The sequence below is a fragment of the Erinaceus europaeus genome, chromosome 13, assembly GCF_950295315.1.
Source record: "Erinaceus europaeus chromosome 13, mEriEur2.1, whole genome shotgun sequence".
NCBI classification, from domain to species: Eukaryota; Metazoa; Chordata; class Mammalia; order Eulipotyphla; family Erinaceidae; genus Erinaceus; species Erinaceus europaeus.
Genome location: NC_080174.1, coordinates 92,195,130 through 92,217,423, shown reverse-complemented (window position 1 = coordinate 92,217,423; position 22,294 = coordinate 92,195,130). Strand labels below are relative to the sequence as shown.

The window sequence follows — 22,294 nt, the reverse complement described above, 5'->3', positions numbered from 1 at the left end:
CGGACCTGCCAATATACGCGGATATCTTCGCCCACCCTGTCCAACGCTTGACGTCTCGTCACCCAATCTGGTCCCCTATGCCTACACTGAACTTCTCTGTTCCAGTCTCTTGGAAACAGAGTTGGCAGTCAGCTGAGGTAAAGAACAAACACCTCATCACAGACCCCTGCAAGCGTCAACCCGGCTTTGACCTAGCACGTTATGATTGGGCCCTCCTCAATCGCCATCGAATAGGCCATGGCCGGTGCGCCGCTATGTTCCATCACTGGGGAGCCAGAGACGACCCAAACTGCCCCTGCGGCTACAGACAGACTATGACCCACATAGTCAACGACTGCCACCTCTCCAGATTCAAAGGAGGTCTTGAAACTTTACATCAGGCTCAACCTGACGCTGTTGACTGGCTACGGAAGAAGGGCAAACACTAGAAGAAGAAGAAGAAGGAGTATGGACCGACCAGTCAACGCCCATGTTCAGCGGGGAAGCAATTACAGAAGCCAGACCTTCTACCTTCTGCAACCATCAATGACCCTGGGTCCATGCTCCCAGAGGGCTAGAGGATGGGAAAGCTATCATGGGAGGGGGTGGGTTAAGGAGATTGGGCGGTGGGAAATGTGTGGAGTTGTACCCCTCCTACCTTATGGTTTTGTTCGTTAATCCTTTCTTAAATAAAAAATTTTAAAAAAAAAAAAGGAGGAAACTTTGGAGGCCGAAGCTCTGGCCCCTATGGTGGTGTTGGCCAGTATTTTGCCAAACCACAAAACCATGGTGGATATGGTGCCTGCAAGAGAAGCTGTAGCTATGGCAGCGGCAGAAGGTTTTAATCAACAGAAACAAAGCTTAGCAGGAGCGCAGAGCCAGAGAGGTGACAGGAAAGTGACAGATTTGTGAACTCAGCCAAGCACAGTGGTGGCAGGGCCTAGCTGCTACAAAGAAGACTTGTGTTGGATAACACTCTTGTGTATTGGGAAAAAATCTTTGGAGAACTGTATCTGTGACTAATTGTGTAACAGGTCATTTTAGTTTCTGTTTTGTGGAAAGTGTAAAGCATTCCAACAAAGGGTTTTAATGTTGATTTTTTTTTTCACCCATGCTGTTGAATTTAATAGTCTGATGATGACGCTGAATAAATGTGTCTTTAAAGAAACAAAACACTGTGCTACTGAATATAAATAAATATGAACACTGGACACCGAGCTGGCTCATACCGCAGAGCATTTGCCTTACTGTATATGAGATTTCAGGTCTGAGCACCCCACAGGAACAACACAGGGAAGGAAAGTTCCACTTGGGGTGGAGAAGTGTGGTGGAATCCCTCCTCTCTTGACCTCTCAAACATAAAACAATGAAAAAGCCAATACATGAATCCTAGGATCAGGCAAGCACCAATTTTCCGGAGACCACCCCCCACCGAAACTTTATTATTTTTTTATATATTTATTTATTTATTCCCTTTTGTTTCCCTTGTTGTTTTATTGTTGTAGTTATTATCAATGTCATTGTTGTTGGATAGGACAGAGAGAAATGGAGAGAGGAGGGGAAGACAGAGAAGAGGAGAGAAAGACACCTGCAGACCTGCTTCACTGCCTGTGAAGCGACTCCCCTGCAGGTGGGGAGCTGGGGGCTCAAACCAGGATCCTTTCGCTGGTCCTTGCGTTTGGCGCCACCTGCGCTTAAGCCGCTGCGCTACCACCCGACTCCCCGAAACTTTATTTTTTAAAATTTTATTTATAAAAAGGACACACTGAAAAAAAACATAGGAAACACAACTCCACACAATTTCCACCCCCAGAACTCTGTATCCCATCCCCTCCCTTGACAGCTTCCCTATTCTTTATCCCTCTGGGAGTATGGACTCAGGGTCATTGTGGGATGCAGAGTTGGGAGGTTTGGCTCCTGGAATTGCTTCCCTGCTGAACAAGGGCGTTGACAGGTGGATCCATACTCCCAGCCTGTCTCTCTCTTTCCCTAGTGGGGCAGGGATCTGGGGAGTTGGGGCTGTAGGACACATTGGTGGGGTCCTCTGCCCAGGGAAACTGGTTGGCATTATGGTAGTGACTGGAACCTGGTGGCTGAGAAGAGTTAACATATAAAGCCAAACAAATTGCTGACTAATTATGAACCTAAAGGCTGGAATAATGTGGATGAATATTTGGAGATCTCCATTTTGTAGATAGTTAGTGGGCCTATTTTTGTTGTATTCCAAAGGGCCCATGATTATACTAGTTTTTTTTTTTTTTTCTGAGCCTGAAATCTGATATGCAGGTGGACACAAGTTATTGTCTGGGGAGATGATGTCATGGCTGGAAAAAGGAACAGGAAGACAGATTAGGGAATAGAGTTGCTCCCAAATATGGGAAAGGTGTATAAATATTGTCAACTGTAAATCCCATCAATTTGGTCTGGAGCCCATATTCAAAACAATTTTTAAGTGAAACCATGTGTCTGGGGCATGTTAGGGGTCACTGAGTGAGCATAGCAGTTATACAACCAAAGTTCATGCTTGAAATTCAGTGTAACATGTTTCACTCCTAAAAGCTACTATAACTCAAAAGTCAGCATAGTTTTGGTAAGAAAACAAACAAAAACACAGTACAGGTGAATAGCTCTCCTTATGATTATTCATAGTCCGTTTACTTTGCCTTAGTTGATATATCCATTTCTCGACTGTTCCTGAGTTAGAAATAGAGGCAGAGAAGGTGGTGACTAAGATCTGCCATGTAATTAGACTTCTAGAGTTATTGGTGTGAAGTAACATGTTGGAGCCTTTTCTGTGGAGTCTCAGTGATGAGGGGTGCTTATGCATGGGGGGAGATGAAGGAACTAAGAGAATAGAGCTAAGGGATCTGTTCTCTTTGATGACTAATAAACACAGGATTGCCTAGAGACAGGCTGGGAAGCTGGGTAGGTGGGGCCTCAGCCATGCCGGAGGAGACAGGCAGTGGGGAAGCCCAGACAGTGGCATCAGCTCAGTCAAATGTGAGGCAATTTGACTAGTTAATGGGGGTGCTGGAAGACTATTGATAGGAGTGTTGACGGCATCCAAGTTGAAGACAGTTTCACTCTAAGGAAAAGGAGAGGAGGGCCCGACAGTAGTGCAATGGAGCAAAGAGTAAGGACTGGACTAAGGATCCTGGTTCCAACCCCTGGCTCCCCACCTGCTGGGGGATCGCCTTACAGGTGGTGGAGCAGGTCTGCAGGTGTCTGTCTTTCTCTCCCCCTTTCTGTCTTCCCCCTTCTCTCTCCATTTCTCTGCCCTATCCAACAACGACAGCAATAAACACACAATAAACAAGGGCAACAATAAACACACTAAACAAGGGCAACAAAATGGAAAAAGGGCCTCCAGGAGCTGTGGATTCCTAGTGCAGTCACTCAGCCCCAGCAATAAGCCTGGAGGCAAAAGGAAAAAAGAGAGGAGAATGGAGCTATGTTCTGAGGAGGGAAGTCTTTGATAGCGTGTAGGGGAGCAACAATCATGGTTGTAGACAATGAACCTTTGTTTTCATAATTAGGCCCTGTCCCACTAGGGAAAGACAGAGACAGGCTGGGGGTGTGGATCCACCTGCCAACACCAATGTCCAGCAGAGAAGCAATGACAGAAGCCAGAACTCCCACCTTCTGCTCCCCATAGAGAATTTGGGTCCATTCTTCCAGAGGGATAAAGAATAGGGAAGCTTCCAAAGGAGGGTGTTGGTATGCATGAGACCCCTTCTGTTTCATTTGGTTTAAATCCCCCCTGCTTAACACTATTCTATTTACATAACCACTTTATTCTATTTACATAACCACTGTTAACAAGTTCCACCCTCCCTCCAGGGCATTTGTGGTTCAGTGATAGGATTCTCGCCTAATCTGCCTCCTCTTTGTCACACTCTGATTTTCACCAGTCACTTTTCTCTCCACCCTCTCTATGTCACATCCTGCTTCCACCTTACTTGGCAAGTATATATAAAGACAGCATTGTGAGCAGTACTGTACCTTGAGTTTAGCTTAGCTAGTCTTAGATTGTGCTGCGTCCTGCATGAATAAAGAGATACTGTGTACAACCCAGCCATGAGTCCCTGGTCGTCTGTTACCTGCCCGTGAAACTAACCCGCCGAAAACAACATGACCCGTCGAAAACAACAGGAGGGGATGGGACATGGAACTCTGGTGTTGGGAACTGTATGAAATTGTGCCCTTCTTATCCCACAATCTTGTCAGGCAGTATTAAATCACTAATGAAGAGGGGAAAAAAAGAAAAAAGAAAGAAAGAAGTGTGGGATAAAAATGACAGCAGAGGGTCTGGCTCTGTTGCCCCTCCCGGGATTCAGCACGAAATTTAGACACAGGAGACATTGAATGAGGCGAGTAGTCAGGAGTGTAGACCAAGGGCAGTTGAGAGTGTAGCCGGGCACAGCTGGAGTCGCCATGGAGCTGAAGAGCCTCAGCCAGGATGGGAAAGAACCCAGCTCGGGGGGGGGGGGGGGGGGGCTGAGGATGCCCCCCCAAGGACTGGCCAGTGGCCTTAGATAGGGTCTGTTTTTTCTGGCGTGGGCAGGGTCAGTGTTGTGTCATGGGATTGTGTCATGGGATATATGGCCCAGTTTAAGCCCTCAGTCCCCACCTGCAGGGAGGAAGCTTCACAAGTGGAGCAGGGCTGCAGGTGTCTCTCTGTCTCTCTCTCCCTCTCTCCCTCCCTTCCCCTCTTGATTTCTGTCTTTATCTAATAAATTAAAATTAAAAAATAATTTTAAAAAAAGGATGTATGATCCTTTTAGAGATGTTCCTGGTCAGATGTGCCCGGTGCAGACAGGAATAACTCTTCCTAGGTGGGTGAGGGGTCTGCTTATTCTCAGCACACCCCTCAGTCTGTCTCAGTGAGAGAATTTCTTCCATGAGGGTCGGGGTCATGTGTTCCTTCAGCACCCACATGCCTCACCTCCCCACCACACACTGCCTGCTCCTCATGGGAAAGTCGGTCTCTTCAGCCGCTGCCCAACTTCAACCCCACCCCAGCTTCTGCTCACCAAGGGGAGGGTTTCCCCCAAGGAGCTGGTAACACATCTGCCCCCTGGCCCCCATTGTGGCCACGCCCTCTGGGCAGACTTGCAGGTGCTCAGGTGGCACTGCTACCTGCTTGCCACTCTGGCCCGAGGCTGCTTCCCTCACCTGTGTGTTCTGTGCTATCTCAAAACCTAGATGCCCTGGAAACCTTCCCCCACCTCAAACCCGCCAGGCTGTTCCTTTCTCCTTCCACATGCCTCTTCCTGGGAGAAGTCCTGCTCCTGCTAGCTAAGGTTGACATATAAAATATACACTCGCTGTGTGATATACAAGGCATACTGTATATTCTAACTACATACCACGGTATGGATTCGCTGGCTATACAGAGAGTTACTGTAACAAAGCAGAGATCTCTGTCTCTTAGAGCAGTGCGTGACGTGTCAAAGTTCTGTATTATGCTGGTGCTAGCCGTCCCCTTCATTTGTTTCTTTGACTGCTTGCTGTTACATATTCTTGCATCTAACCCACTGATTCCAGGAGACCAGAGTCTTGGTTTTCTCCCTGCATGGCAGACAAGTATTCCAGCCCAGCAGACACCAGCTGATCAGAGAGGCTCCTGAGGACAGGAAGGCCTCTCTCCCCTTGGCGAGTGTTCGAGTCATTGACCGAGCCTGTCAGCCTGCCCTCTAGTGGGCTGCATGTGGGTGGCCCCAGAAAGAGGTGGGTTCCTGCCTCCCCGTCACTGTCAGGGCTGTCCTGTGCCAGGTGCCCGGTTGTGGGGCTATGTGAAAGCTTGGTAGAGCTTAGGGGGAGCTCCCCCCATCTTCTGATGGAGGTCTGGAAAGACACCTCTCTTGTTAGCCTCTCTCCATAGAGATGAGTCAAGAAAGAAAAGTCTATCAGACTCAGCTTGCCCTTATTAGAGTCCCAAATTCACAATAAGCATACACCCTCTCTCTCTTAGTTCCCCCTGCTGTCAGCCAAATGGTTGCCTGCTTTAGAATTCACTCACTCAAAGTTCACACATTCCACTTCGCCTTTTGATCACAAAGGCAGAGCACATCCTGTCACACACTCCTAACAGGGACAAGTGAAAAGCCCCCAAAATCTTGCTTCCTGGTGTTCTTTGATGTCCTTAATTTACATAAAGCCTTGTTCCTCCTTCTCTGTCTCACCTTACTGGTTCAACCCCTATTCTTCTCTCAAACACCTTTAGATAATTAAATGCCTGCATCAGGAGACTAACTGTTTTGATCTTTATGTATCAACTCTTATCATATCAGCCCCCTGCCATAGGGGCATGCTGACCTTTAAGAAACCTGTGAAATCTGACGTGTGTGAAAACTGTTCTTTGTTTAACCTTCTATATTAACCCAACCCACCCCCAATAAACGAGTTGTTCCATCAGAACGCTCCCCAGTGTCTCTTGTCTTTATCACTGAGTCCTTGTGTTAGTGAGGGGAACCGGTAGTGGTAGTTTACCTTTCCTGGCTGGGAGTCACCCCATGCCAGCACCGGGTGGGCAGATGAGGCACACTCTTCTACACCAGTGTGACACCCACACCAGTTTTCCTGCCCCAGCACCAGTTTTCCCACTTCCAGGCAAGTCTCCGGTCCTCTGCGAGCCCCCTGCGCCCTCTCGCCCTCCCCACCTTCCTGGGGGTGTGTCCTTGACGTTCAAGCTCTCATCTTCCTGACAAAAGACCATGGTCTCAGCCAAGCTTCTCTGTGGACCCCAGGTCCTGGGGAGAGCCAGCAACAGCCTCTGGGCTTCTGCTACTACATTGAGAACTGGCAGTGGGGTGGGGTGGGGTGGCCTGGCTAGGTGGGCACCCTCCTAGTCACCCTCCCACCTGAGAGTCCCAGTGCCAGGCCCTGCCTCTCCCTGTCCCTCCACACTGTCTCCTTTCCTCAAGCTAGGAAGGTCATGGGTGACCCTCTTTCTCCTTTATCAGACTGGCCTCCTAGGGCAAGGTGTGGCTTCTATCACATGACAGTCATCTCAGGTGGGTGCAGGAGACCCCCACACACACACACACACAGCGAGACCCTCTGAATGAGATCAAAGGTGTCCACATCTTCAGGCCAGCATTCTCGGAGGCCAGAGCAGGCTCCCCTGTCAGACTGCAGGGGACACCCAGAACAGGAGTTCTGTTTTGTCCTGTCCTGCTCCCAGAGCTGTCACTGGGCTCAGTGCCTAAACCCCATCATGTTCTTTCCTCTTTCTTTCCTTTTCTAGTAAAAACAAAGAAATAAGGAGGAGAAAGTGAGATGGAGAGAGAGAGACTTGCAGCAATGTTTCACTACTTGTAAAGTTCCCTCCCCATAGGCAGGGATCAGCAGCAGATAGCCCACGGGACAGACTGGGTTTCAAAGAGCTGGGGGGCCGGGGGGCAGAATGTGGCCAACACATAGCCTGGGACCACACCCGCTAACCAGTGCCAAGGGCCTGTCTTTGGGCAGGGCTTGGACAATGACCAGTGAGAGCAGATGTCAAAGACAGTGTCAGGCCAGGGAGGGCGGTGCACAATGGACAGGAGCTGACAAGAGGACCCTGTGTCTACCCCTCATCCCCACCCTAACTACCGGCCCCTGTCACTAGAGGGACAGGAACCCCAGCTGAGGGGCTGCCATGACCCCCATTCTGCCTTCAGAGAGCAGCGGGGATGGGGGTATCCCTGCCCCACATTTGGCCTCTGGGCAGCTTGGGTGTCAGTCCTGTGCCAGGCCCAGCTCACAGCTGTGGTCTCACAATCTCAGCCTTTGTCCGGCACCCTGGCCTGACTGGCTCCCATTGGCCCAAAGGCCAGGAAACCAGAGCAGCTGGAGCCCTGCCAAGGATTTTACCAGGACAATCCCTGGTAAAATGGCCCTCTGGAGAGAAAGGATGGGAGAAAGGGGTGTCTATTCATCCGTTTGTTCATTCCTTCCTTGGACAAATAATGTTTATTGGGTGCCCACTTTGCGGTGGGCACTGTGCTAGGTGACAGGGTGGGGAAGAGGTGCTGTTCAGTGGTGGGCCCAGCCAAGGACCTCACCTCATTTTCTCCATGCTAAGATACACTGCCAAACCCTCCTTGAGCCGCAGGGCTGAGCCTGGAGTCAGGGTCTGGAGAGAGCAGAGCAGGGCGGGGCGGGGCAGGGGGCAGGGGCGGTGTTACCACTACATAGGTTGCCCTGGATGCCAGCAGGGCGGCTGGGGGGCTGCGCGTGGCCTAGGGCTCCACCCACACACTGCTGTTGGTCACCCGGGCCCCAAACCAGCCCTTCCAGTAGACCGAGTCCTGCCCCGCGTGCTCGAAGCGGACGAAGCGGACGCCGGGCCCATAGTCGGTGAAGGTGTGGGAGATCTGGGGAAGGGGCGGAGACAGGGTCAGGGGGGCCGGGGCACCCCCTCCACTCTTGCTGCAACACTGCCACACTGGTGCGGGACGAGACCCCCCATACCCCCATGCCTCCTTTGCCCAGGATTTGGCAGTCCAGGGCACCCGCCCACAAGGCAGCCAGGTCCAGACCAGGTGGGTGCTGGGTCCAGACATGGGAGCCCCGCCCTCCGCAGGCTCACCTCGGTCCAGCCGGCACCGTCGCTGTCCGGGGCCACCGCCACCTGGCCGCTACTGAACTCTGCCAGCACATCCTCGTGCTCCGACAGCAGCTTCACCGAGAGCTCGTACAGGCAGCCGGCATCGCTGCGGCTTGAATACCTGCCCCACCCAGATACTTGTCACTCACCCTGCGGCTCCCGCCCCCTTCCCCTCCCCCCTCCCCCCAGCTTTCACAGGTGAGGTCACAGGGATGGAGGGAAGAGTGTCTTTTTTTTTATTTTTAAATCCAAACCCAAGCCTGGTTTCAAAGCCAGTTCACAATCCTGCTTCATTTGAAGCCTAGACAGAGAAAAGAGAAGCAGAAAGGGGTGAAGTGGGAAGGAGAAGGAGGAGAAGAAAAGTGGAGAAGGGGAGACAGAGGAAGAGAAGAAGGACGAAGAGAAAGAAGGAGGAAAAGGGGAGTTGGGCGGTTAAGCGCACAAGGCACGAAGCGCAAGGACCATCGTAAGGATCCCAGTTTGAGCCCCCGGCTCCCCACCTGCAGGGGAGTCACTTCAAAGCAGTGAAGCAGGTCTGCAGGTGTCTGTCTTTCTCTCCCCCTCTGTCTTCCCCTCCTCTCTCCACTTCTCTGTCCTATCCAACAATGACATTAATAACAACAACTATAATAACCACAACAATAAAAAACAAGGGCAACAAAAGGGGAAATAAATATTAAAAACTTTCTTAAAAAAAGAAGAAGGAGGAAAAGGTGACTGTGGAGGAAGAGGAGAAGGAGGTGAAGAAACAGAAGGAGTAGGAGAAGGTGAGAAGGAGGAGGTGGAGAAGAAAGGGAGGAGGGAGGAGGAGAGAAGGAGGAGAAGAAGGAGAAAGAGGAGGAGGGGGAAAGAGAGGAGGAGGAGAAAGAGAACAAGGAGAAAGAGGAGGAGGGGGGAGGGGACTTGCTGGCATGTAAGTCTCAGGAGAAGCAAACTTTCACTTGCTGGACTCCTGTTCCACCACTCTGCCACTCCAAGGGCGCCCTCAATCCCCACTGCCACCCTTCAACCCCGCTCACCAGTCCTTCACCACGATGGCCGGCTGGGTGGTGTCCAGCAGCTCCTCCCAGTAGCCTTCAGCAAGGAGATCCACCAGCTGAGCCTTACGGCACCACCTAGAAGACCTGGGTCAGCCCAGAGCAAGGTCCCCCCTGACCCTCACCACCTCCAGGACCTGGATCAGCCCAGAGCGAGGTCCCCCTGCCCCACCCTCCCCTCCACTCCCAGCCTCCTTACTCAAAGGATGAGGCAAAGAACTTCTTGACTCCACAGTCCTGAATGAACTCCACCCCGCAGTCTCCAGGAAGCTCTTCCACCCTCCAGCCGTCCCCACCGTGTTCCACATCACTCCAGCCTTCCAAGTCCTCTGTAAGGACAGACAGCCCCAGGCAGTCACACAGGCGAGCCCAGGGCCAGGCAGGGATATATATATATATATATCCCTGGGCATATGGGGGGAGGGCAGGGAGGCCCTCAGGACACTAACAAGTTGGGTGAGCAAATGAAGGTGGAAGCTGAAAGGTTGTTCCCAGACTCGGACCCTCTCTCTCCTCCCCCACCCAAGGGTCCTGCACCAGGCTTCTCATGCCCAGCTCACAGTGTATGGGGGCACTGAGAAAAGGAACCCCAAGGGGAAATGTTGACACAGGTGACCCTTGAACAACATGGGTTTGAATACTACTGGCTTTTTTTTTTCTAGAGAGAGACAGAAATTGTGAAAGAGGGGGCCAGGTGGTGGTGCTCACATGACAGTGCACACGGACCCAGGTTCAAGCCCCTGGTCCCCACCTACAGAGGGAAAGCTTCATGACTGGTGAAGCAGGGCTGCAGGTGTCTCTCTGTCTCTCCCTATCTCCCCCTCCCCTCTCAATGTCTATGTATCTATCCAATAATAAATAAATAAATAAATTTAAAGAGTGACAGAAAGAGACCACAGCACAGAGGCTTTCTTCAAAGCTTGAAACTGGGTCTCTCACACTCGCTGTCCAAGTGAACTATCTCACCAGCCTTCTGCTGGTCTTCTTACAAACCATTATTTTTTCCTTTTCCTAAACTGACTCCCAGAAGCAGAGTGAAGCAGCCAGGGATGTAGGTTTGCTGAGTCTGCGCTCGGACTCTGGCTTCTCTGAGCAAGGCTTCATCTCCCTAGAGTCCCCCACCCCCCCAACACACACACAGACACACACACACCCAAAGGTTCCCTGTACAATACTCAGTGAACGCCACCCTGTGCCCAGCAAGAGAGCCCACTGAACACGCCGAGAAGGCCCACCATCCAGCAGGGAATGCTGTGTCCCCAGGCCCGCACCTTCCCCACAGGGGTTTCGCAGTAGATTCCTCTGCCTCTTGCTCAGGAAGTAGAACTGCTGCCAGTGGTCGCGCCCGTCCTCAGCGCAGCCTTCGGGCACCAGCCCCTCCTGCTGGCACTTGAGCAGCCACAGGGGGGCGCCATCTACCAGCTCCTTCCAGCGCAGACACACCAGGCGGCAGGCCTGCACCAGCTGGGCGGCGGGCAGCTCTGCCAGGACGCGCAGCAGCAGGGGCTCAGGCAGCTCGTCTAGGTAGGCCGCCTGGTCCTCCTCCTCCTGCTCCTGTTCCTCCTGCTCTTCCACCACCTCCTCCTGTTGGTCCTCCGGGCTCTCCTCCTCTGGTTGGCCTGCCCTCTCTGTGGTGGGGACAGGAGAGTTGGATGGAGCAGGGTGCCTCTCAGAATGCCCCCCTGCTCTGGTTGGGAGTGACCTGTAGGGTATCTGCCCTCCACCTGCCATGGGACAGTCTGCAGCTGAGGCTGGCAATTCTGTGGCCAGGAGCTGGTGCCCAGTGCCAGGGGGCACGCACCAGCCCTGCGTACAGTTTCACGGGGTGGGGGGGATGGGGTGGGCAGGCATCCTTCCCCCAAGGAAATAATGTGACCACACCCACCTGGGACCTCGTCTTTACCCAGGGCCCCTTTTAACCCTTTCTACTACCTTCTGAGAGCTGTGGTTCCCTCACCACCTCCAGGAAGCCCTCTAGACATGCCCCCACTCTATCCTTACACAGTCTGAACTCCCATCATCCTTAGCCTCTGGCCTAGGGTGTGAAGGTCTATGGCCCCTTTCTGGGGACTAGTGAAGGATTGAGGGCAGTAACAGGGCTGGGACACCAGCCTCCATCCTGTTTGATTCACTGCCAGCTGCTAACGTGTACGGGACACTTGCTGTGTGCCAAGCACTGTGGGAAGGGTTTTTTTTTTTTTTTGCCTCCCATTATCACTGGATTGGAGCTCAGGCAGTCCAGTTTAGAGTCCAGTTTAGACATCAACAGCCTCAGAGGTGGCGCCGTGTAGCTAGGGTGCTGGACTGACAACTATGAGGCCAGGAGTTTAAGCCCAGGCACCACATGTGCCAGAGCGGTGTTCTGGTTGTCCTCCTTTCTCTCCTCTCTGTCACTAGTAAATAAGTTGATTGTTTTAGTGAGTCATGAGATTAGGAGGTACGGCAATGGGCATTGGTTTGGAGTCTGCATATGAAGATCCTCAGGATGGAAGGTGGGGAGGGATTAAGATCACGCTACCTTACTAGGCATGGCTGTGGGGACCTAAGGCTTGCACAGGTCACAGCTACATGACTTGGGGAGGCTGGAGGCAACTTTTTAAAAGAGACCATGTTTAGGGCTGGGTGGTGTCACATCCAGTAGAGTCACATCACTGTGTACAAGGACTTGGGTTCAACCCCCTGGCTGCCAACTATGGGGTGGGAGCTCTATGAGCAGAGCTACAGGTCTCTCCTCTCTATTCCTTGTTGTCTTGACCTCTGTGAAAAGAAACAGGAAAAGCAGGGCAGTTGCCCTGTAGACACAGAGCCCCGGCCATCCGCCATCATCACGAAGAGATGCAGTGTGCCTGGGAAGGGGGGAGGGTTCCTTTGCCTCTTCTTTTCCTATCTTTGACCCTGGGTTTCTTCACCTATGAACTGGAAGGGGTCTTTGTGCTGGGTTGTTCAGATGTGCAGAGGAGGGTCAGGAACACTGACTGCAAGAAGACAGATGTCAGCTGTGGGCTGCGGTATCTCCTACATGCCAGGCTGCCTCAGCTTCTCCACAGACAGCTGAAGTCAGCACACAGGGAGAGCCCAGTGTCCCTGGAGGAGGGGGCATGGGGCGTGGGAGAGACAGAGCCATGTGGGGGTGGGAGAGGCTGCTCCCAGCCTCAGCCCTGGGAGCAGAGGGACAGCCAAGGTCACGGAGGAAGCATTGGGGGGGAGGGGACAGGTCCTGCATCCATCTCCTAACAGTCAGACCTGAGAGCGCCTGACCCCTTCTCCAGTGGCCCTCAGCGCAGCAGGTTGAATGGATAATCATGAGCACAGCATGGCCTCTTCACCGTTAGCACTTCTGGCTACATCTTAACATGAGCCCTTTTGGCAAAGATGGCTCACTGTCTTCTCCTAAGTCCTAGTGCAAACCAGTGGGGGCCCAGAGAGGGAGAGGCCAGGCTCTGCATTGCCTGTCACCCCCATCCTGCTGCCCACAGGTCCCTGGGGAGCTAGCCTGGCATCCTCACCTCTCCACCCCACCCTCCCCTGGCCCTGCCCTGGCCTGGGTGGACACCTGATGCTCCTCAGAAAGGTGCACCTCACCTGGCCCCCTGCTCCTGGCCCCAGGCTGGCGCTCACTGCCCCAGATCTGATTACAGGCCCCTCACCCACTCCTGAACACACACAACTGCTCACATTGTTGCTGTCAGAAAGTTATCTGGCTTCTGGAAGTTGATTCACTCACCTGGATTGGGCCCCAGAGTCAGGGGAATAGCTGGGGCCCGGGAAAAAAACAGGAGCCCCTTCTGGCGCCCCATAAGAGTGTGGCAAAGGGGCCACACGGAGTGGGGGTGGGGAAACTGGAGCTTCCTTGCTGGGAGAGGAGGACTTGGGCCAGACTCGGTTTCCCCTTGCCTCCCCAGACCGTGCCCACGGGCAGAGGGCCGGCAGAGAAAACGCTGGGGGGGGGGGGGTCAGCAGGCAGGTCTGGCTCCCCCTGACTCAGCAGGCAGCCCCTGTAGGCCCCACCAGGAGTCAGAGGGGTTGGGGGGAGGGGTCCGGTGCCAGGCAGGATGACTGGGCAGTCTCCAGGCCCTGGAGTTCAGGGAGAGTTGGCGCACCCCAGCCATCCCCCTGCCCAGGCCGGATCCCCCACTGGGCATCCCAATGTCAGGTTGAAGGCTAGGATGCAGGGAGTGAGGAGAAGCCATTAGACAACCCCCCCAAAATCCATGGGGTTCGGACTGCCCGCAGCCAGAGCTGCCAAGCCAGAAGTTGGTGGGTGGGAGGAAAAGTCCTGGATGAGTTCCCACAGACCCTCCTGAGGCTGGCACGTCGCAACGTGGGACCCCTCCCAAGCCATATCCTAGGCAAACAGAATCCCCACCACCACCACCACCACGTCTCCTCTCCAGCCCTCGGAGCTCCCAGAAGCCAGTTCTCTTTGGGGATGATCTCAGGGGGCTCTGCAGGGATGAAGTCCGCTGCGCTGCAGGGGTGTGTGTAAGGGGGTCGTCCTCTGCTCCCCTCCTCTGCAGCACTGCCCCGCCTGCCCAGGGCCCCTCCCGGGCTGCAGCCTGCAGGTGCAGACGCCGCTACCTGCGTCACCGTCTTCGTCCATCCTGCAAAGGCAGATGCGAGGGCAGGAGCCGAGCGCTGCAGGCTGCTGAGTGCGGCCGAGGCGAGTCCCCGCGCTGCTCCGTCTGGTCGGTCCCGGCCGGCCGAGCCTCTTAAAAGGGCCACCCCCTCCGCAGCCCCCGCATTCCCCCGCACCCGCACCTCCTCCCTCTGCACCCCGCCCCCGGCCCCCCCCTTGGCCGCCGGCCCGAATGCCCTGCAGTCCACAGTCAGCCGCCGGAGCTCTGAGGCTACTGGGAGGCTGGGAAAGGTTCTTCTAACCGGGGTAAGGGAGGTGTCCGCTTTGGTTCGCCTCCTAGGTCCCTCCTGGGGGGAGGGGAGGGGGCTGCTGGGCGGGGGAGGTAGAGAGAGGCTGGGTCATGCGGAGGCTGTGGGGCACAGGGTCCAGGAGGAGGGAGGGAGCAGGAGGTCTCTCCCGGAGGTAATCCCACCAGGTAATGTTCCTACGTCCCGATGGGGGGCGCATCCTCGGCCCAGCAGCCCCGCAGTGACTACCAAAGGCTTCGGGGGCGGGGCCTGGAGGGCGAGGGGCGGGGCCTGGAGAAAGGGACTAGGCCTACAGGGTATGGGCGGGGCCTGGAGGGCGAGGGGCGGGGCCTGGGGGAAGAGAACCGGCCCTGGAGGGCGTGGGTGGGTCCTAGAAACACAGGAAGGGGCGGGAGGGGGCTTGGTGGAAGATGATTGGACCTAGCGGCGTGGGCGGGGTCTGGAGGACGACGGGCGGGGCCTAGACGAAGGTGATTGGGCCTGGAGGCCGAAGGGCGGGTCTGAGGGGAGGGGCGGGGCCCTCGCGACCTCTGGCGGAGGCTGGCTTAGTCTCTGCATCCCAGTCTCTGCATCCCGGAGCACAGGTGACCCGCCGGGAGGGGTCACCGAGAGCTGCCCGGCGAGGACGCGAGCTGGCCCGGACCGGGTGGGAAGGGGCGGCGGTGTCTGATCGAGGCTTAACCAGCCCAGGGCAGCTGGGTGAGGGCCAGGCCCAGGCCACTGGAGTCCCTCCTGGGGGCGGAGGGGGAGCAGGGAGCGTGTAGGAGAGGCCTTTCCCCCATGGGCCACCCCCTGCCCAGGCCCAGCTAGGGCAGAATATGCCCTCTACAGGCCTGAGAAAGTTTCTGAAACCCTGTGACCCTCTGTCAGAAAAATTAAGATGCTTATCCACCCCAAGTCCTGTCCCAACTGGTACCTCCTCCCCTCTGAAGATGGGAGAGAGGATGGAGGAGCAGGCCTGGTGCTACGCATTTTCGTATTCGCTGTAATGATGGTGGTGGTGATATATTGCTGTAGAATCAGAGAAAGATGCCTCTGACCCTGTCTTGGACCGAACGACCTTGGGCAGGTCCTTGTATCTCTGGTGTCCCGACCTTCCTTAAGAGGGTGTTGTGCAGTGCATGGGGGCGGGGGGGAAATCAGGGAAATCGGGGTTCACTTTTTATTTTTTATTATATTTATTTCTTTGATAGAGACAGAAATTGAGAGGGAAGGAGGTGATAGGGAGAGAGACAGGGTGGGGGGAGATAGCATAATGGTTATGCAAAGAGACTCTCATGCCTGAGGCTCCAAAGTCCCAGGTTCAAGCGCCCACACCATCATAAACTAGAGTGGAGCAGTGGTCTGGTAAAAAATAAAATAAAAATCAGCACACTGTCCAAGTGAGCTGTAAAAAGAGAGAGGGGGAAGGAGAGAGAGACACCGCAGCCCTGTTTCACCACTTGTGAAGCTTTCCCCCTGCAGGTGGGTCTAGGGGACTAGAACCTGGGTCCTACAGCATTGTAACATGTGCGCTCAACCTGGTGCACCGCCACCCGGCCCCTCACAGTCTTACAAAGTCCTTGAACCCTCCCCAGAAAAGAGAACTGCACCGGATCCCATGTTTCAGAGGAGGAAACAGAAACTGAGGAGCAAAACCAGAGCCCCACTCTGTATGGATAACGTTCTGCTTGGTTTTTCTTCTTTCCGGTACCCAGAGCAGGGACAGCATCCAGGACCTTGTTGTAGAACCCAGGACCTGCTAGGCTGCCTCCCCAGCCCCAAGGCAGAGTGACTTTAAGTGAGACAGTAAGTGGCAGAGCAGAGATAGGAACCTGCACCCTCACTTCGGGGTGGGGGGCCCTAGGAGAAGGGGGGTCTGCCACACAGCTCTTTGGTGACCGCAGGAGGGTGCCCAGGAGCCACCGCCATGGCCGTGAGGAGCATCAATGAGCTGCCGGAGAACATCCTGCTGGAACTGTTCACTCACGTGCCCGCCCGCCAGCTCCTGCTGCGCTGCCGGCTGGTCTGCAGCCTCTGGCGGGACGTCATCGACCTGGTGACTCTGTGGAAACACAAATGCCAGCGAGAGGGCTTCATCCCCGAGGACTGGGACCAGCCTGTGCCCGACTGGAAGACCTTTTACTTCCTGTGCAGCCTCCGGAGGAACCTTCTGCACAACCCGTGTGCGGAAGGTGGGGTCTGGCGGGGACCCAGTGCTCTCCAGTGCACACACTGCCACAGTGCCAGCGGGCACTTACAGCAAGCCAGGTCCCCCGAGTGGCTTCACTCCTTAACCCTCCCTTAACCACCCCTACATGGTAGGCCCTCACAGAGCACCCAGGACTCAAATGGGCCCGCTGAGAGCAAGAATAGCATTTTTTTACTCTATTTTTTTAAATTATCTTTATTTATTTATTGGATAGAGACAGCCAGAAATTGAAAGGAAGAGAGAGATAAAATAGGAGAGAGACAGAGACAGAGAGACACCTGCAGCCCTGCTTCACCACTCACAAAGCTTTCCCCCTGCAGGTGGGGACCGGGGACTTAAACCCAGGTCCCTGTGTATTGTAGCTTGTGCACTCAACCAGAGGCATCATCACCTTGCCGCTTTGCTCTGTTATGCTGGCTATTCCCCCAGTGACCTTTTCTGGGAGCTGGAGCATTAGCTCATTGGTACTGACTGTGCCCAAGACAAGAGACCAGCAAGTCCAAGCTGTATTCTGTTGGCCAATTTCCCAGTGTCCAAACCTAGCTAGGCCTGCTGGGATTGTTTCAGAGGGCAAAGAGGACTTTGCCTGTGGAAGAATAGGAAATGCCATCTTCTTCCCAGTCCGTGGTACCCAGAGGCCTCTTCCTTCCCTTGCTGGTTCTGTTTCGTCAGATACTGGGATGGAAGGAGAAACTCACTCTGCATGGTGTGGCCAGTTTGGAGGCATAGTGGCAGATGTCTCCAGGATGTCTTTCAGGTCTCTATCTCACATGGTCCCTTACAGACTTGGTCTCCATACAGGTGATGGACAAACAGCCTTATTTTAAAAAGAATATATATATTAATATGTGGCCCTCAAATTTTAATTTTTTGGCCATTTAAGAAAAAATTTGAAGGGCCGAGTGGTGGCGCACCTGGTTGAGTGCACATGTTATAATGCTCAAGGACCCGGATTCCCTACCTGCAAATGGAAAGCTTCACGAGTGATGAAGCAGTGCTGCCAGTGTCTCTCTGTCTCTCTCCCTTTCTATCTCCCCCTTCCCTCTCAATTTCTGGCTGTCTCTAACAAATAAAAAGGATTTAAAAAAATTTTTAAAGAAAAAAAATTTGACCGTCTCCCTGCCCTTCACCCCTTTACAGAGGATAAGAGCAAGGCTCGGAGAGAGAGCAACTTCTTTAAGGTCATACAACCCAGCAGTGGTGGAGCTGGGACTAGACCCAGAACTCTGTAGCCAGCATCAGAATCACCAAAAGGATTAGGTCATGCTAATGACCACGTGCCTGGGAATGTCCAGAAAGTACTGATCGTGGTGCCCTGCACACAGGAGAGGCCTGACCCTAGGTGGCTACTGGGGCCACAGCATCACAGCATGAAGCTTGAGGATAGCTGCCCAGATCTAGGGAGGGGACCCAGAGCAAAGGACCCTTGGGAGAAGATGACCACCCAAGGACTTCCCTGTGGTTTGAACTCTGCTTTCCCACCAGATGGCTTTGAGTTCTGGAGCCTGGATGTGAACGGAGGCGACGAGTGGAAGGTGGAGGACCTCTCTAAAGAGCAGAGGAAGGAATTCCCCAATGACCAGGTCAAGAAATACTTCGTGACTTCTTATTAGTAAGATCCAAGGCTAGGATGGGGCGGACAAACCACTCTGGGGCCTCTTTTTGCTTTGGGAGGGTTACACACACACACACACACACACACACACACACACACACACACACACACTGCCCAGTGGTGTGCCCCTGCCCTGCCCACGTATCTACCTGCCACCCCTGACCCACCCCCCAGCACATGCCTCAAGTCCCAGGTGGTGGACCTCAAGGCAGAAGGGTACTGGGAGGAGCTGATGGACACCACACGTCCGGACATCCAGGTGAAGGACTGGTGAGCGCCGGGCATTCGGGCAGCCCACCCCACCCTGCCTGAGAGTCCCCGACGGACCCTCCCTCCCCCTTCCTGCAGGTTCGCTGCTCGGCCAGACTGCGGGTCTAAGTACCAGCTGTGCGTCCAGCTCCTGTCGTCAGCGCATGCGCCTCTGGGGACCTTCCAGCCGGACCCAGTGACTATCCAGAAGAAGAGCGATGCCAAGTGGAGGGAGGTGTGTGACGGGGCTGGGGGAGGGAGGGGCTGTGACCAGGCTCAGCCCAAGGTCAGATCTCAGCTCCACTGCTGCTCCTCCAGGCTCCGAGCACTAGAAAACAGAGCCGGGAGTCGGGCGGTAGGGCAGCAGGTTAAGCACACGTGGCGCAAAGCGCAAGGACCGGAGTAAGGATCCCAGTTCGAACCCTGGCTCCCCACCTGCAGGGGAGTCGCTTCCCAGGCGGTGAAGCAGGTCTGCAGGTGTCTGTCTTTCTCTCCCCCTCTCTGCCTTTCCCTCCTCTCTCCATTTCTCTTTGTCCTGTCCAACAACGACATCAATAACAAAAGCAACTATAAAAACAAGGGCAACAAAAGGGAAAATAAATAAATATAATAAAAAAAGAAGTTAAAAAAAGAGCCACACCCAGACAGCCTCCCAAAGGGCTATTAATAATTACTAATATTTTTATTTATCTATTTAATTTCTTTATTGGGAATTAATTAATTTATTAATGAGAGAGAGAGAACCAGAGAGCATCACTCTGGCAAATGTGATGGCAGAGATCAGACACAGCACCTCACGTCTGAGCTCCAGTGGCTCATCCACTGCTCCCTTCCCAGATGCTAATTACTGACATCGGTCAGTATTACCTAGGCCAGCATTATCTGCTCTGCTACCTGGATCAGCAGCTTGTCACTGCAGAGACAGACACAAGTTTTGTAGATGTGGAAGCTAGTACTAGTGAGCAGGGTTAGACAGCATAATGGTTCCACAAAGAGACTCTCATGCCTGAGGCTCCAAGGTCCAGGTTCAATTCCCCAAACCACCAGAAGCCAGAGCTGAGCAGTGCTCTGGTAAAATAAATAAATAAATAGATAAATAAGTAAATACACACCTACTCCCAGTGTATGCCAGTTGCATCTAAAGTAGGGGTCAGGTGGGGGTGCACCTGGTTAAGCATTCACACTACAGTGCGCAAGGACCCAGGTTCAAGCCCCTCGTCCCCACCTGCAGGGGGAAAGCTTTCTTTTCTCTCCCTTTTTGTCTCCCCCTACTCTCTCAATTTCTGACTGTCTGTATCCAATAAATAAAGATAATAAAAATTAAAAAAAAATTTTTTTTTAAAGGAAGGGAGGGAGGCAGGCAGGCAGGAAATAATTGACAGTAGTGACCTGGAAGGTGACACGGTGGAGAAAGCATTGGATTTGAAGACATGAGGTCCCAAGTTCCACCCCCAACAGCACTACATATACCAGAGGGACACTCTGGCTCTTTATCCCCCCGCTACTTCTTACTGAGAAATAATTTTTCAGAGGAGTGGGGGCAACTGATGCTAGAGGAGGAGACAGTCTTCCCCAAATCAGAGGCAAGACCAGAACTCAGTTCTGCTGCCTTCAGGCCCAGCACTGAAACTTCAGCTACATCCTTGCCCACTGGCCCCTGCAGGCAACATCACTCTCAAGATCAGGTCTCCTGGCCCCTCCCCTTCCTACTTACCCCCTCCCTCTCTCTTTCTTTCCTCTGTCTCTCTTTTAATGTTTCTATTTATTATTGGATAGAGACAGAGCAAAAATGAGAGGGAAGGACGAGACAGAGATGGAGAGAGACTGAGAGACACCTGTAGCCCTGCTTCATCACTCATGTGAAGCTTTCCCCCTGCAGGTGGGGACCTGTTCCTTGAACACTGTGACATGTGAGCTGAACCAGGTGCGCCACTGTCTGGCCCCTGGCTGTCTGTCTGTCAACAGAGAGAGAGTAAAAGACCACAGCACCAAAGCTTCCTTCAGTGCTATGGGGTTAGGGCCCAAAGCCGGACGGTACACGTGGCAAAGCAGCATACTGAACACGCGAACTACTTCCCCAGCCCAGACTCCTCTTCCTTCGGCCTCCCTCCACCCAGGTCTCCCACACCTTCTCCAACTACCCGCCTGGTGTCCGCTACATCTGGTTTCAGCACGGCGGTGTGGACACTCACTACTGGGCGGGCTGGTACGGCCCCAGGGTCACCAACAGCAGCATCACCATCGGGCCTGCCCTGCTCTGATGGCCTCGCTCTGACGCCCATCTGGTAAAGCTCTTGTACAAGGGCTGGGCTTGGGCAGGGGGACAGCTCTCTTCCCACTGGCAGGGGAGGCTGGTACAGGGTCTCTTTAAGATACAGGGCCCTGGGGCCAGGTGGTGGTGCATCTGGCTCAGCACACATATTACAGTGCGCAAGGATCCAGGTTCAAGCCCCTCGTCCCCACCTGCAGGGGGAAAACTTCACGAGTGGTGAAGCAGAGCTGCAGGTGTATCTGTCTCTGTCTCTGCCCTCTCAATTTCTGGCTGTCTCTATCCAATAAAATAAAAGATAATAATAAAAAATTTTTTTAAAAGAGATAGGGCCCTTGGGTTGGCAAGGGGCCAGGTACTCACAGGCTCCCCACCCCAGGCTCCCCCAGGAGTGAAATAAAATGAAAACTCTGCAGGCAAATAAAAGAATGAAGGAGAGGAAACTGCAAGGATGGTGGACTCTCGCTTCCGCATTCTGGGATCCGGAGTGGAGACCTTGGCAGACTCTGTAGCCAGTCAACTCGTACCCTCTAATCCTGCCCGCACCTTGGCTGACTCTAACCAAACAGCTTGTGCCAGGCCCAGCTTGGAAAAGATAAAGGCTGGGTGCTGGGAAGAAAGGTGTTCAGGCCTGGTAGGAATCGACCTGAAACCTGAAATCGACCTGTGCAGAGAATAAACGTACCTCCCTGCCCTCCACGCGGCCCCAGTCTCATTCTTTGGCCACATTTGAGCTGAGACACTGGGGAGCTGAAACACGGATTTTTCCATAGCACAAGCTCAGGTGACGACCTAGATCTGTGTCTCTCCCTGTGCCTCCTGGGCTTTCTCTCCTTGTGTCCTTTGGGGGTGGCTTCCTGGGGCCCTGCGGGAGCTGGGGCCTGAGTGGAGGGCAGCTCTGCTTATCTCCTGCCCCTTTTGGCCACTCCCTGCCCTCTGCTATGCCCACTGCTCAGACTGGAAGGAGGCTTAGGCCAGAGAGTCAGACCTGGTCTGAGATGAGCAGACTGGTGGCTCCAGGCCTGTCGTCACTGCCAGTGAAAACTTAGAAGCCAAGTAGGCACCAGGTGTGTGGAGAACTCCTGCCCTAGTGTCCCAGGGCAGATGGGGTGGGAGGGGCTGTAGCAGTCGGGGTTTGGCCCGGATTCTGAGAGCTGGGGCATGTGAACCCAGGATGAGTGGCTTGGGGGGTGGTGGGGGTGATGCTCAAGGGTTTGGAGAACATCCGAAGTGCCTACCCCATCACTGGAACTGCCACTCCCAGGACTTCTCTGCCCATCCAGCTGTGCATCTGTGTCCCTCCAACTGGAAGGACAGCAGTGCTCTGAGCTGGCCCCTGACACACACAGTCAAATAAAAGGTGTCCCCACCCCAGCCTGTGTCCTGTGGGATCAGGGGACAGGGGCAGAGTTCTGCTGAAGATAGGACATGGGTGATACTTGTCCAGGGTACCCAGAGAGATGGATACTTCAGTGAC

General features: G+C 54.0%; 2 protein-coding genes across 7 annotated transcripts; one reads left to right on the top strand and one right to left on the bottom strand.

The window, feature by feature from the left end:
* Positions 1 to 7,916: 7,916 nt before the first annotated feature.
* FBXO2 (F-box protein 2) lies at positions 7,917 to 14,365 on the bottom strand. 2 transcript variants are annotated; one of them, XM_060170895.1, is made up of 6 exons: positions 14,188 to 14,365; positions 10,881 to 11,237; positions 9,809 to 9,938; positions 9,592 to 9,696; positions 8,555 to 8,693; positions 7,917 to 8,339 (listed from the first exon to the last, which is right to left on the bottom strand). In XM_060170895.1, the coding sequence occupies exons 1-6, from the start codon at positions 14,207 to 14,209 to the stop codon at positions 8,205 to 8,207; spliced, it is 888 nt and encodes a 295-aa protein (XP_060026878.1). In that variant the 5' UTR covers positions 14,210 to 14,365; the 3' UTR covers positions 7,917 to 8,204. The 2 variants fall into 2 exon arrangements, with proteins under 2 accessions (XP_060026878.1, XP_016048014.1); XM_016192528.2 differs by having other exon boundaries at positions 9,592 to 9,687; positions 14,188 to 14,355.
* A 7-nt stretch (positions 14,366 to 14,372) lies between these two features.
* LOC103122383 (F-box only protein 44) lies at positions 14,373 to 21,516 on the top strand. Of its 5 annotated transcripts, XM_060170896.1 has the most exons (8): positions 14,373 to 14,491; positions 16,191 to 16,281; positions 16,380 to 16,667; positions 18,170 to 18,296; positions 18,474 to 18,569; positions 18,648 to 18,783; positions 20,666 to 20,833; positions 21,234 to 21,516. In XM_060170896.1, the coding sequence occupies exons 3-7, from the start codon at positions 16,403 to 16,405 to the stop codon at positions 20,807 to 20,809; spliced, it is 768 nt and encodes a 255-aa protein (XP_060026879.1). In that variant the 5' UTR covers positions 14,373 to 14,491; positions 16,191 to 16,281; positions 16,380 to 16,402; the 3' UTR covers positions 20,810 to 20,833; positions 21,234 to 21,516. The 5 variants fall into 5 exon arrangements, with proteins under 5 accessions (XP_060026879.1, XP_060026880.1, XP_060026882.1 ...); XM_060170897.1 differs by lacking the exon at positions 16,191 to 16,281 and having other exon boundaries at positions 14,409 to 14,491; XM_060170899.1 differs by lacking the exons at positions 14,373 to 14,491; positions 16,191 to 16,281 and adding an exon at positions 15,025 to 15,192.
* The last annotated feature ends 778 nt before the right edge of the window (positions 21,517 to 22,294 follow it).

Excerpts from the sequence above, each read along its gene's own strand:
- LOC103122383 (XM_060170896.1), top strand. The coding sequence starts at position 16,403 with ATGGCCGTGAGGAGCATCAATGAGCTGCCGGAGAACATCCTGCTGGAA. Across the intron at positions 18,297-18,473 it reads TACTTCGTGACTTCTTATTA|CACATGCCTCAAGTCCCAGG; the intron begins GTAAGATCCAAG and ends CCCACCCCCCAG. Across the intron at positions 18,784-20,665 it reads GCGATGCCAAGTGGAGGGAG|GTCTCCCACACCTTCTCCAA; the intron begins GTGTGTGACGGG and ends CCCTCCACCCAG.
- FBXO2 (XM_060170895.1), bottom strand. The coding sequence starts at position 14,209 with ATGGACGAAGACGGTGACGCAG. Across the intron at positions 9,697-9,808 it reads TTCTTTGCCTCATCCTTTGA|GTCTTCTAGGTGGTGCCGTA; the intron begins GTAAGGAGGCTG and ends GGGCTGACCCAG. Across the intron at positions 8,340-8,554 it reads ACGGTGCCGGCTGGACCGAG|ATCTCCCACACCTTCACCGA; the intron begins GTGAGCCTGCGG and ends CCCCTTCCCCAG.